The sequence below is a fragment of the Neomonachus schauinslandi genome, chromosome 3 (assembly GCF_002201575.2).
Source record: "Neomonachus schauinslandi chromosome 3, ASM220157v2, whole genome shotgun sequence".
Taxonomy (NCBI): Eukaryota; Metazoa; Chordata; class Mammalia; order Carnivora; family Phocidae; genus Neomonachus; species Neomonachus schauinslandi.
The window spans coordinates 131,353,541-131,367,029 of NC_058405.1; the positions used below are offsets into that span (position 1 = coordinate 131,353,541).

The following is a 13,489-nucleotide window of genomic DNA, read 5'->3' on the forward strand; positions in this document are numbered from 1 at the left end:
CATCAACTAAGCATCACTAATGGGTTTCACATGCTTTCATAGACATGTTTGACTTCTATCGTTACACATCTTATTTTCTGAGAAACCTGACTTGGAACTAATTTGGAGTGTTCAAGCAATTTCATAAAGAACAGGTGAGTGTTCATACAGCTTTATTGTCTCTATGGAAACATCCAATAAAAACCAGTTTTACTTTGGATCTCTGAAGTAGAATCCTGGGTACTTTTCTGTATTGACAAATACTGCTCTAGACTATACCACGATTATACAATCAACAAATCCTGAGGGTGGGAAACTCCACAGGTTGTTCAGCAGAAAAACTGGAAGAGAAAGGGATGGTGGGAGATGCTTATAGATTAAGACACACTTAAAAGCGGGGGAGGTGCAAATTATGGTGTCTATAGAGATGCAAACCTGAGTGATAAAAACTGTTACAGGAAGTGCTTACTATAAAAGCAAGAGAGTGGTTACTATTGGGCAGAGAGTGCTGATCTATACAGACATGAGATTAAACTGTAAAAATAATACTTTGCAATGATGAAAATGTTCTAGAATCAAATAGTGGTAATGGTTGCACAAAAGTGAATATTTTAGAAACCACTGCATTGTATATTTTTAAAAGGGTGGATTTTATGGTATGTTAATTATATTTCAATGAAAAAAAGAATGCTTTAAAAAAATGCTTTTAACAACTCCAGTTATGTGAATAGAAAAACCATCAAACACAAAATATAAGAGTATATATATAAAGAAAACCATTTGAATCAGGCAGCCTAGAGGAAGACCACTAAGAGATGTGGTACATGAGACATCAGAGTATGTGTAACAGTAAGTGAAAGGTACAACAGGGTCATTTAATCAAGATTTCCATGTATTCAAAGTATACTATAACTGGGTTTTCATTTATATCCAAAGGAAACAATTTATAATCCTCATCGGTCTAATTTTATTCTAAAAGTTGCTGAGTAAAATATTTTAACCTATTCAGGGTTTATTTCTCATAATTTGCTTGGGAAAGAGAACACATTCATGAATATAGAAGACAAACACTTAGAATTTAGCATTTCAGCTAATACAAATGAATATCATAAGGAAATCCAAAATGAGGGAGAATGGTTAGGGGAGACATCTTTCATTTGCTTACTGTTTTGATCCTGTTTTTCACAAAAGGTTCTGTGAAGTTTACATGTTGCAAAACAATTATGTATTGGATTTCACATCATGCAAAGTAATGATTTTTTTTTTTTTTAAGATTTTATTTATTTGAGAGAGAGAGCGAGAGTGCTCACAAGCAGGGGGAGTGGCAGGCAGAGGGAGAAGCAGGCTCCCAGCTGAGCAGGGAGCCCGATGCGGGGCTCAATCCCAGGACCCTGGGATCATGACCTGAGCCGAAGGCAGACACTTAACCAAATGAGCAATGCAGGCATCCCACGAAGTAACAATATTTTGAACAAGTACTTCAACTAAACCTAAATCAAATATCAACAGACCAAAATCTATGCAGGACACGTTTTATAGCTATGCTTAAGACTCAAGGGTGCCTGGGTGGCTCAGTTGGTTAAGCGACTGCCTTCGGCTCAGGTCATGATCCTGGAGTCCCGGGATCGAGTCCCGCATCGGGCTCCCTGCTCAGCAGGGGGTCTGCTTCTCCCTCTGACCCTCTTCCCTCTCGCGCTCTCTCTCTCATTCTCTCTCTCTCAAATAAATAAATAAAATCTTTAAAAAAAAAAAAGACTCAAGGCACTCTGGCTACCAGCTTAAATGAACTTAGATGGTCATGAAGTCAGAAGACAGCAAGTTTCAGATGCTAATTACCTACATTCCCACCAGGTGGCCTGAGGATAGTTACAACATGGCTTTCTGCCCAGCACAAATACATCACTATTGGAAGAAAGGTTAGGGATTATATCACATAGTAGACCCTTAGTAACTATTTTATTGAATAAATGTGTTGTAAGACAAGAGAAAATCATTATTCCCCCATCATGGGTAGGATCAGACCAGGTCAAGATCAGTCCATTTCCCACTCCATATCTTTTCTTCCATTTATTTAAAAAACAAAACAAAACAAAACCTGTCTCCTCCCACTTTCTATTAAACCAGTCAGGCTTTCACACATACCCCTTTCCCAAAACTCCTCTTTTCAAGGTTACCAATGATCTTCATGTTGCTAAATTTAATGGACATTTCCCAGTCCTCACTTTACCTGAGCCATCAGCAGTAACTGATACAACTGCTCACCTCCTCCTCCTTGAAATGCTTTCTCGACTTGGCTTCTAGGAAGTATCACTACCTATGACTTTCCCTCCTACCTCACTGGCCACCCCTGCCCAGCCTCCTTTGCTCATTTCTCTTCTTCTTGACCTCATGCTGGGGCACCTGGAGCTGAGTCCTCAGACTTCTCCTCCATTCACACTCTCCTCTAATCACATTTTAGTGATTTCATCTACTTTCATCACATTAAATACTGCTGACAACTTCCAAATTTATATCTGGCCCTGGACCTCTGCCTTCTCCAAACTCATTAGAATGCCTATTTGATATCTCCACTTAAGATGTTTAAAAGGCATCACAGGGACGCCTGGGTGGCTCAGTCGGTTAAGCGTCTGCCTTCAGCTCAGGTCATGATCCTGGAGTCCCGGGATCGAGTCCTGCATCAGGGCCCTTGCTTAGCAAGGAGCCTGCTGCTTCCTCTGCCTGCCACTCCCCCTGCTTGTGCACACATACACACTCTCTCTCTGACAAATAAATAAAATCTTTAAAAAAAATAAAAAGGCATCAAAAACTCAACATGTCTAAAACCAAACTCATGATCCTCCCCACCCACTGCACCTCCTACTTCTTCCTCCCGTAGACTTTCCCATCTCAGTCAATAGCAATAACATCCTTTTAGTTGCTAAGGACAAAAACTTAGAATTATCCTTGACTCCTTTCCCTCATACTTCATATCCAATCAGTGAGCAAATTTTGTTGCCTCTGCCTTCAAAATACATCAAAAAAATCTGAGCACTTCTCATTACTTCCACAGCTACTACTCTAAGCCAACCATCTATTTTTTACTTATTTATTTTAAGTAGGCTCCATGCCCAATGTGGGGCTTGAACTCAAGACCCTGAGATACAGAGTTGTATGTTCTACTGACTGAGCCAGCCAGGCGCCCCACCAACCATCTATATTTTGTCTGGATTATTGCAATGATCTTCTAATGGGTTTCCCTGCTTATACACTTGCCTCACTGCAGTCTTTTCCCATCTCAACAGAGTAGCCCAAGTGATTCAATTAAAACATGGGTTCTTATCATTCCTTTATAGAAACTGTCCAATGGCTGCTTATCTCACTCACCATAGCCATGAGGTCAGGTCATATGTATTTGACTCTATTTTACCTTTTCTCCTATTACACTTCTACCCTCAACCTCCTACTTGTTCTGCTCTAGCCACAGAGGATTCCTTGTTATTCTCAAATATGCCAGGCATATTCCTACCTCAGGATCTTTGTACCTATTGGTCTCTCTGCCTGGAATACTCTACTGCCAGTTAGCCTCACCTCCTTAAGTCTTTACTCAAATACCACCTTAGTGAGTCCTCAGATCACCCTATTTAAAATTATACCTACCCAAAATATTCCTATCCCCTCTCCCCCAAATCTTTCTCCATATCACTTATATCATCTATGGTATAATGTAATTTATTCATTTATTTTGTTTGACTCTACCCATGGCAAATACGCTACATTCACTGCTATATCCCCAGCATCTAAAACACTTTCTGGCACTTAGTAGACAAAGAATGAATTATAAACTATTTAACTTTCTTAAAAGCTACAAGTCCTTTATATTAAGAATTTTATACAATTTCCCAACCAGATAGTAAAGAAATACTGGAGAGGGCGCCTGGGTGGCTCAGTTGGTTAAGCGACTGCCTTCGGCTCAGGTCATGATCCTGGAGTCCCGGGATCGAGTCCCGCATCGGGCTCCCTGCTCAGCAGGGAGTCTGCTTCTCCCTCTCCTGCTCCCCCCTATTGTGCTCTTTCTCTCTCTCAAATAAATAAATAAATAAAATCTTTAAAAAAAAAAAAAAAAAAAAAAGAAATACTGGAGAAATTAAAATGTCTGTTTATTTTAATAGGTATTCAACTGACCTTCAAATCAATCAATTCTGTACTATTATTTTTTCATTGAGTCAGGCCACTTAATTAAAATAAGTTCAGTTGTGACACACCATCGTCACTAATTTTAAATAAAAACTACAATCATGATTTGCCTTCTCCAAATATACGTTCTCTCAGGTAGTCCATCCGAGCTTCCTTTGTTGACAATGCCATAGAGTTCCATTCAAAATGCGGGATCTGTAAAATAAGCCATGTAGTTTGAATGGAAATTTTAAAGCAACAACAAAAAGACATCAGGGAAGACTTGTAAGCACCACTGAGCCGAGCTGTAGGAACCTGTGAAATTAGTTTACATAAACATAAACGATTTTTAGAAGCCAAGTCGGTCCTTCTTCCTGGTAAAGCCCAGAGACCTACTTCTTCCTTACAGTTCCTTTAATCCTCCTGTTCCTACAATACCAACAGTAGACATTCTTCCTATTACCTTTCCAACATACATATACTAGCCTTTTTCTCTTGTATCTCTACCCATCTCCACAGTGCCTCTCATAAGATAAATAAAAAAACCAATAGATCTTCTAGAGAGAATAAAATAAAATGATTTTTATTTACTATTCAAGAAAAATGAAGGATGTTCTGTTCCAGAGATATTTTAATATAACTTTTTTTAATATTAAAAAAAGGTAATTCTAGAACTTTCACATTAAAAGGGAACACATACTGGTTGGACCTAGAAGGTATAATGCTAAGTTAAATTAAGTCAGACAGAGAAAGACAAATACCATATGTCTTCATTCATATGTGGTTAAGAAACAAAACAAATGAACAAAGAAAAAGACCAAAAAAACAGACTTAAATACAGAGAACAGGCCTGTGGTTGTCAGGGGCTAGAGGGGGAATGGGTGAAATAGATAAAAAGGATTAAGAGGTACAAAGTTCCACTTACAAAATAAGTCACAGAGATAAAAAGTAGAGCATAGGGAATGTAGTCCATAAGACTGAAAAAATGGTGACAGATGATCACTACACTTAATCGTGGTGAACACTGAGTAATGTAGAGAATTGTTGAACCATTATGTTGGATACCTGAAACACTGTATGTTAATTATACTCCAATTTTTAAAAAAGGAAACATATGTACAGCCAGTTCCCTGGGGGGTTTTTTAGAGGCTAAATTACATGAGTATTTCATACCTGAATTACATGATAGCCCAAAATTTCCAACTGTCGTTTTTTCATAGCAGATTTTCCTTTCAAGTGAGGGATGTTTCTACAAAAAGCTCTTGAATCCAAAAATTCCAGAGCAATCCTACAGAAGATAAAAAAAATTTGCTTCTGAAATCAAAACGAGAAACAATAATTACAAGCCTCTCAGGAACAAAGTTGCATCTTTATGGGCGCCTGGGTGGCTCAGTCGTTAAGCGTCTGCCTTCGGCTCAGGTCATGATCCCAGGGTCCTGGGATTGAGCCCTGCATCGGGCTCCCTGCTCCACAGGAGGTCTGCTTCTCCCTCTCCCACTCCCCCTGCTTGTGTTCCCTCTCTCGCTATGTCTCTCTCTGTCAAATAAATAAATAAAATCTTAAAAAAAAAAAAAAAGTGGAGAAAAAAAGTTGCATCTTTATAAATTAATTTATACAAAAAACAAATGAATATAAATGAGTATTCTATTTTTCTACTTAAATTAGTAATTGATGACAAGTAAGCCTATTCATTATAATTTACACCAAATTAGAGTAAAAATCTCCATGTTTTCGTTTCCTTGTCCAATATATATTTACCATGCAACTACCATATGGAAGGCACTGTGAGGGATACAAACATAGACAATAGCTTATAGTCTAACAACATGGGATACATATTAAGTAACTGCAATACAGTGTAGGAAGAAGTTAAGTGCTACTGGATAAGCGGAGAGGTAGGGGAGCTCCAAAGCAGATACTATTTGCTTCCACTGAGGACAATGAGAAGGTTAGCACTTTAGTTAGACTGCCAGGCATTGGACAGTAAAGGACAGACATAAATGCTGAAGGCAGAGGAAAAGCAAAGGCACAGAGGCAGAATGCAGGAGATAAATGAGAAGCAGATTCTCCTACAACTGATCCTTGATAACGGAGTTCATTAAATTAGGCCAAACTTAACGTTTAACAAAATCTGAAACTAAGAAATAAGTTACCTTTCAGCTCCTGGTGGCAGTCTTGATCCAGTTATTTGGGTATTTGATTCCCAGTGCATTTCTGGCAGTTTTCCCAAAGTTATATTGTGGCTTCCATATGGAAGAGCTTTTTTTCTTTTATCCAAGATACACTCAAAATCTGTAAGTTCAGGAATCAACAGTATGAATTAAGTAAATTCTTACAGGTAAAAGTTTAAGATATATTTTAAATTTGTATATATATAGCAATATACATGTATACACACACACACACATATGAAAGAATGATGTACAGCTCCCTAATTATCCAACTTGTTTTATAAGATCTGGTCCAATGGCACCTCTCTTTGAAAATCAATCAATAAAAATCAACCAGCAAGTATTACTAAACTGTATTTAGTACGGAGTTATATTTAGTGCTGGCATAGGTCAAATAACATTAAGAGTTTTATTTTAATCCTCTTAAATCTCTTGGTAGCATTTGGAGGAAGCTGAACCTACTCATCTGAAAACTAGTAAGGGCAAATATTCAAACATGTATCCTGTCTTTCCTGTATGAACTGTACATAAGAGTAACTAAATAGTTGGTATGGGAAAGTTCTTTTTAGACAAATTCCAGCTAATGCAGAAAAAATGATAGATGTTGAATATCACTACTTTAGGGGCGCCTGGGTGGCTCAGTCGTTAAGAGTCTGCCTTCGGCTCAGGTCATGATCCCGGGGTCCTGGGATCGAGCCCCGCATCGGGATCCCTGCTCCGTGGAAGCCTACTTCTTCCTCTCCCACTCCCCCTGCTTGTGTTCCCTCTCTCGCTGTGTCTCTCTCTGTCAAATAAATAAAATCTTTAAAAAAAAAAATCACTACTTTACCACCCCTAATGAATAATGGATTTAGACAATAATTTTAATGACTGATAAAATCTGTAGGTGAAAAACTGATAGGAGAACTTTCTAATGGATGAGCTGGTAAATCTTTAATATAACAAAAATAAGACAACCAGCACTATATGTCTTCTGATATGATACAATAAGAAGTACATACGACTATGAAATAGTCTGGGCAAAACAAACAAACAAAAAAACCCAACCTGAATTTAACCTGAATCTAATCAAGCCTCTAGATCTAAGGAGTGACTTACAGGAAAACAAGGGATGCAGGAGCAGGTTAAGAGATACAACAGAGGTTAAAAAAAAAAAGAGAGAGAGAGATACAACAGAGGTATAACTGAAAAGTCTAGAATGTGAAAAAAAAATTTTTTTTCAATAAATAAATTGTAAGGGGAAAAGAAAGAGGTAGAACTTAAAAAGGCCTATCAACCAAATGTAATGTCTGGACCCCAATTTTAACAAATAAACTAAAATAAAACATATAAAAGACAATTGGGACATTCGAACATTGACAAGCTATGTGATATTAAGAAATTTTTATGAATGGCGGTGGGGTGATAATAATGGTACTGTAGTTATGTATCTTTTTAGATAAACATTTTAAGATATGTGTGATTTGCTTGAAAAGGATCAGGTGGGACTCTGGTGAGTTGACAACTGGTGATGCTGTATGGGAGTTCATCATACTATTCTATTTTTTGTATATGTTTGAAATTTTTCTGTAATAAAAACAACTGTAAAAGTATTTTTTTTTTAAGATTTTATTTATTTTTTTGAGAGAGAGAGAATGAGAGAGAACACATGAGAGGGAGGAGGGTCAGAGGGAGAAGCAGGCTCCCTGCCGAGCAGGGAGCCCGATGCGGGACTCGATCCCAGGACTCCAGGATCATGACCTGAGCTGAAGGCAGTCGCTTAACCAACTGAGCCACCCAGGCGCCCGTAAAAGTATTTAAACCAAGACAAAAAGGACAAATGAAAAAAGAAACAACAAATGAAAAGGGAAGAGTAGGTTTAATTATCTGCTTTTTATACATAAGGGAAACTGGGGCACTGAAGCAGCTTCGAGCTAATTATCAAACGTGAAATATAGTTCTCTCATTGAGAGAATGAATTCTGGAGCTAGAATGCCTAGGTCAAATACTGGCTCCACCATTTGTCAACTATATAACCTTGGGCAAACAATAATGTCTCAGCCTCAATTTCCTTATCTATGAAATAGAATAATTTATGTACCTGGTAGGGGCATAATAAGTTTAGTATATATAAAACACTTAAAACAATGTCTAACACATAATAAACAGTATGTAGGTATATCATTTTCTATTGCTGTTGTTATATGAAAATTGCAGCACTGTTTGACAGATGCATGTACCTACAAAAAGCCCTAAGGATTAAATAAACCATCATTTACTCAATTCAATGAAATACGTATGCAGTCACTAAAAATAATGTATATTTCTGGGCACAGAAAAATATTTGCAATATATAAACATAGCTACAAACATTATAGTATAAGTTATTTTTGGTTTCAAACAAGTCAGTTACAAAAACAGACAGCAAAAGTAAACAATGGTCATATCATGATAATTTCTCTTTTGTTATCTGTCCTTTCTGGTTTTTCTATAAGTAGGTATCCTGTGATTTTTTTTAACTGAATTTTTTTTAAAACCTTAAGCAATGCTTCTAGCCCATAGTTATTTATTTATTTATTTATTTTTAAAGATTTTATTTATTTATTTGACAGAGAGAGAAAGGGACATAGCAAGAGAGGGAACACAAGCAGGGGGAGTGGGAGACAGAGAAGCAGGCCTCCCAACGAGCAGGAAGCCCAGTGAGGGGCTTGATCCCAGGACCCTGGGATCATGACCTGAGCCGAAGGCAGATGCTTAACGACTGAGCCACCCAGGCGCCCCTAGCCCATAGTTATTAATTATACTATTATACTGTCTTAATTATGCTAATCCATGTACATAAATATTACCAATTAAATATTTTTTTAATGATTTATATATATTTCACATAAAAATAAGCCTCTTGACAACAGGAGGTACAAATATGAATTGGAAATACAATGGTCTTGGGACAGAGTAATCTTAGTTTCAGTACTAATTACACGTTATGCATGATTTGTTATGCGTGATTTTTTTTTCTGTATTTTCCAAATGTTTTACACAGATAGGACTATTTATAGTTTGAAAGAAACATTAACAAAAACAAAACAAAAAGAATAAAATGAAATAACAGGAATAAAGAGCCGGCCACAGTGCCTGTCACAAAGTTGGTGCTCAATAATTTTAAATTATGAGATGGAATTACAGACCATTTTCATATTCATATTTTAGTGCGTTTCCTTCTGTGAGCATTATTTTTACAGGAGTATATTTTAAAATACAGATATATTTTAAATAGTACAGATTAACAGTATACGGATGGTCCCCAACCTATGATTTTTCAACTTTACAATGGTACCAAAGTGATATGCATTCAATAGAAACCATACTTCAGATTTTGAATTTGGATCTCTTTTGATGCTTGGGCAGCAGTAGTGAGGATAAAAAACTTAGAACAATTGCTTTTCACTTTCAGTACGGTTTTCAATAAATTACATGAGATGATTCAACACCTTATTGTAAAACAAGCTTTGTTGTAGATGATTTTGCTCAACTGTAGGCTAATGTAAGTGTTCTGGGCACATTTAAGGTAGGCTAGGCCAAGCTATGAAGTTCAGCATGTTAGGGGTGTATTAAATGCATTTTTTTCTTTTTTTAGAGAGAGTGTGCAAGAGCAGGGTGCAAGTGGGGGATGGAGGGGGGCAGAGGGAGAGAGTGAGAGAGAATCTCAAGCAGGCTCCACACCCAGCACAGACCCACAGGAGGGGCTTGATCTCACAACACTGAGATCATGATCTGAGCCAAAATCAAGAGTTGGACACTTAACGGGCGCCTGGGTGGCTCAGATGGTTGGGCGTCTGCCTCCGGCTCGGGTCATGATCCCGGGGTCCTGGGATCGAGTCCCGCATCGGGCTCCCTGCTAGGCGGGGAGCCTGCTTCTCCCTCTGCCTCTGCCTCTCTCTCTCTCTCTCTCTGACCCTCATGAATAAATAAATTAAAAAAAAAACATTAAAAAAAAAAAAAAAGAGTTGGACACTTAACTGACTGAGCCACCTAGATGCCCCTAAATGCATTTTGACTTCAATATTTTCAACTTACAATGGGTTTATTGAGATATAATCCCATGGTAAGTCAAGGAAGATCTATATCAATATTTTAAAACGACCCTCTTACAGAGAGTTCAAGTTGTCCCCCAATATCTAATACTTCCCTTCATTTTTAATAATAGAATTCCTAATTCTTAGCTGGTTTCATGGCCACCCAGAATGAAAACATTTCCTAAACTCACTCATAGCCAAGTATGGCCATATGGTATAATTAAAAATGGTATGTGCAACTTCAAGGAACTGTGCTTAAAAGGACACCCTTCCATTTCCTTCCCTGCACCTTCTGCTTAGATTGTAGATGTGTTGGCTAAAGCAGAAGGAGCCATTTTGGACCATAAAGTGGAAGCTACCTATATGTTGAGGTTGTAGTTTATAATAAAATAGAAGGATCTTGGGACGCCTGGGTGGCTTAGCCAGTTAAACATCTGCCTTCAGCTCAGGTCATGATCCTGGAGTCCTGGGATCGAGTCCTGAATCAGGGTCCTTGCTCAGCAGGGAGCCTGCTTCTCCCTCTGCCTGCCCCTCCCCCTGCTTGTACACTCTCTCTCTCTCTCTCTCTGACAAATAAATAAATAAAATATTTAAAAAATAAAATAGAAGGATCTTGATCTTTAAGGCTTGTGGAACTGGCATCCCAGCCCTGGATACCCTATGCGTATGGGAGAAGGAAATAAACTTTATTAAGTTCGTGTTATTTGTGGATTTCTGTCACTCATAGACAAATGAAATCCTAACGTAAAACCAAACAACTGAGAAAATGTGTTTTGTAGTGCAAGATGGGGGTATAAATGACTAATTTGGTTCAGTCTTCTGAACACACAATCTGATCATCCAGCTTCTGCCTAAACATTTTTTCTTCACAAGGCAGCCCATTATTTCATTTTTTGACAAATCTCTCATAAAATTCTCCTTTTATTGACTTAAAATGATTCCTTTACTTTTTACCATACTTTTATCCTGAAATAGATATCTAATTCTTCTTTCACATACTAATCCTTCAAACATTATAAGTTATGCTCACCACAACTTTTCCAGTTTTCAAATTAAACATTCCTAGCTTTTTTTTTTAAATAAAATTTATTGAGCCCTCACTATGTTCCAAGGGCAGTGCTAAATGTTTTTCATACAATATATCAGTTAGCCCTGTTAAGCGGGTATTATTATCCCCATTTACAGATGAAGAAACTAATAATATTCAGAGGTTGAGGAACTTGCTGAAGGATTGAAATCTGTGCAGTTCCCGTCTTCTGTAGTTCTAAGACAGGATTTCTAGACTCCTTTGTTTCCAGGCCCCATTTGTCACTGTCTCTCACAAAATGCAACACTCAAAAAAAAGAATACTAAGAAACGTCTGAAGGACAGAATACAGTGGTACTACCAGCTTTCTTATTATTATTAATAACATAGGTTAAAATAGTATTTGATTTTTGGCAACCATTTACAGTATTAGTTAATATCAGGCTTATAATCCCATATAACATCCTGTATGTATGCAGATGTTTTCTAAACCTAAATTTAGAAAGTTTATGTTCTCTTAAAATTTCATCTTTTCCTTTAAGTCCACCACTTGAATTTAGCTATTTTTTTTTAAATCTTATGTTGCCATCCAATTTATCAGATAGCCTACTAATTTTATGTCACCCACTACCAAATCAGAATGCCTTCTACAACTAGACAACTGAGAAGGTTAATGAGTTTATTTAGAGTTGAGCACAAACCTATGGAAATCTTCATCCAGGTGGATAATCCAACTTTGTTTTTGACATAAAACAATGAAAAGATGCTAAGTCATTTCCCTGACTTTAGGGTACTTAGTGGAGAGGAAAAAAACTTTTGAAGATCTAGAAATGTTCAGTAAATCTGAATCAGTTTTACTTAGAATTGGTGAAAGATTGGTAAAAAATTAAAACAAAAAAACCAAAATGCTGATGGTTATCAAAGCTGGCCCATGGGAACTTGAGGAATCATTGCACTCTTCTATTTCGGTCTGTTTGGAAATTTCCATTTGATGAGATGATTCTACTTTAATTAGTTTAGTCTTCTGAGAGTACCTAATAACCTACCACAGACTCACCTATTCTGTGGTAATAAGGTGTAAGAACTGAGGCTTTTACACAATTGGTTCCTCCCAGCACCTCTGCTAACATTTTATAAATCTGCTGTTGTGCTCCATTCATGCTGCCAATATCTTTATGAAAATAAAAATAATTAGGTCACTTAAAATAAGTTCATCAGTTTCAAATGAAAATCAACCCAATTCTACAAACCGAAAAATCAAGATTAATATTTTCAACAAGAGCTTCGATATAATAGCACATGCAATGGTATTAAATTCAGAACGATACAAGTTCTGTGCTCTCTACCAGAGAGGTTTAGTGTCCTAAATATTAAGAAATTCTTATAACACAAATCTCACCTATAAAATGGTTCTATCAAACAGGTCATGGCACTCTCGGTAACTCTGGTGTCACGGTTGGGCTTAACAAGGTGCTAACTAATAATTCACTTGGGAATTAAATTTTGCTGTCTGACCCAAAGACAAGGCAAACCTTTATTATACTGTTGTTGACAGAAGCGGTCATGAAACCACGGAATCTGATACTCAGGGCACTCCAAGCAGACTGCTCTATTTAATTCCATAAGACGAAACTGGACCTTCATATTTAGAGATGAACATAAAACTGAAATCAAAAACAAAATATTAATTGATTTTGACAGGTTGGACCTAACAAAGACAATCCATTTTTTTCACATTCATTTATCCCCATTATTTGTTAGTACTTTTATTCTCACCTTATAAAATTGTTTCATTTGCACACACATGCTTTATATTTTTAAATTATTCAGTGGCAAGATTAGGACTAACTCCTATGTCGTTATCACTAATCATGAATATTACAACTACATTTTTTAAAATACCACCAAAGAATTTTCATTGATCTAATATTTCACATTTAGGTATCTATCCTAAAGAAACAAAGATGAGGTCAATGATTCATGTATAATAATCATTATTTATAATGAAGAATTGGAAACAACCTACATGATAACAAATGTTATTACATTCCTATGATAGCCGATTACATAAACACTAAAACAATCATGATACCAAAAAATATTTAA

The 13,489-nt window shown here is 36.9% G+C and overlaps 1 protein-coding gene across 1 annotated transcript in view; it reads right to left on the minus strand.

The window, feature by feature from the left end:
- Nucleotides 1–4,076: 4,076 nt before the first annotated feature.
- The window catches only part of FASTKD1 (FAST kinase domains 1), a gene marked incomplete at its 5' end in the record, with an annotated part of 43,214 nt that continues 33,801 nt past the window's right edge, over nt 4,077–13,489 (minus strand). The window contains 5 exons of the mRNA XM_021703063.1: nt 4,077–4,347; nt 5,305–5,419; nt 6,285–6,423; nt 12,441–12,554; nt 12,916–13,047. Coding sequence (XP_021558738.1) covers nt 4,252–4,347; nt 5,305–5,419; nt 6,285–6,423; nt 12,441–12,554; nt 12,916–13,047 — 596 coding nt within the window. The remainder of the gene's footprint in view (nt 4,348–5,304; nt 5,420–6,284; nt 6,424–12,440; nt 12,555–12,915; nt 13,048–13,489) is intronic.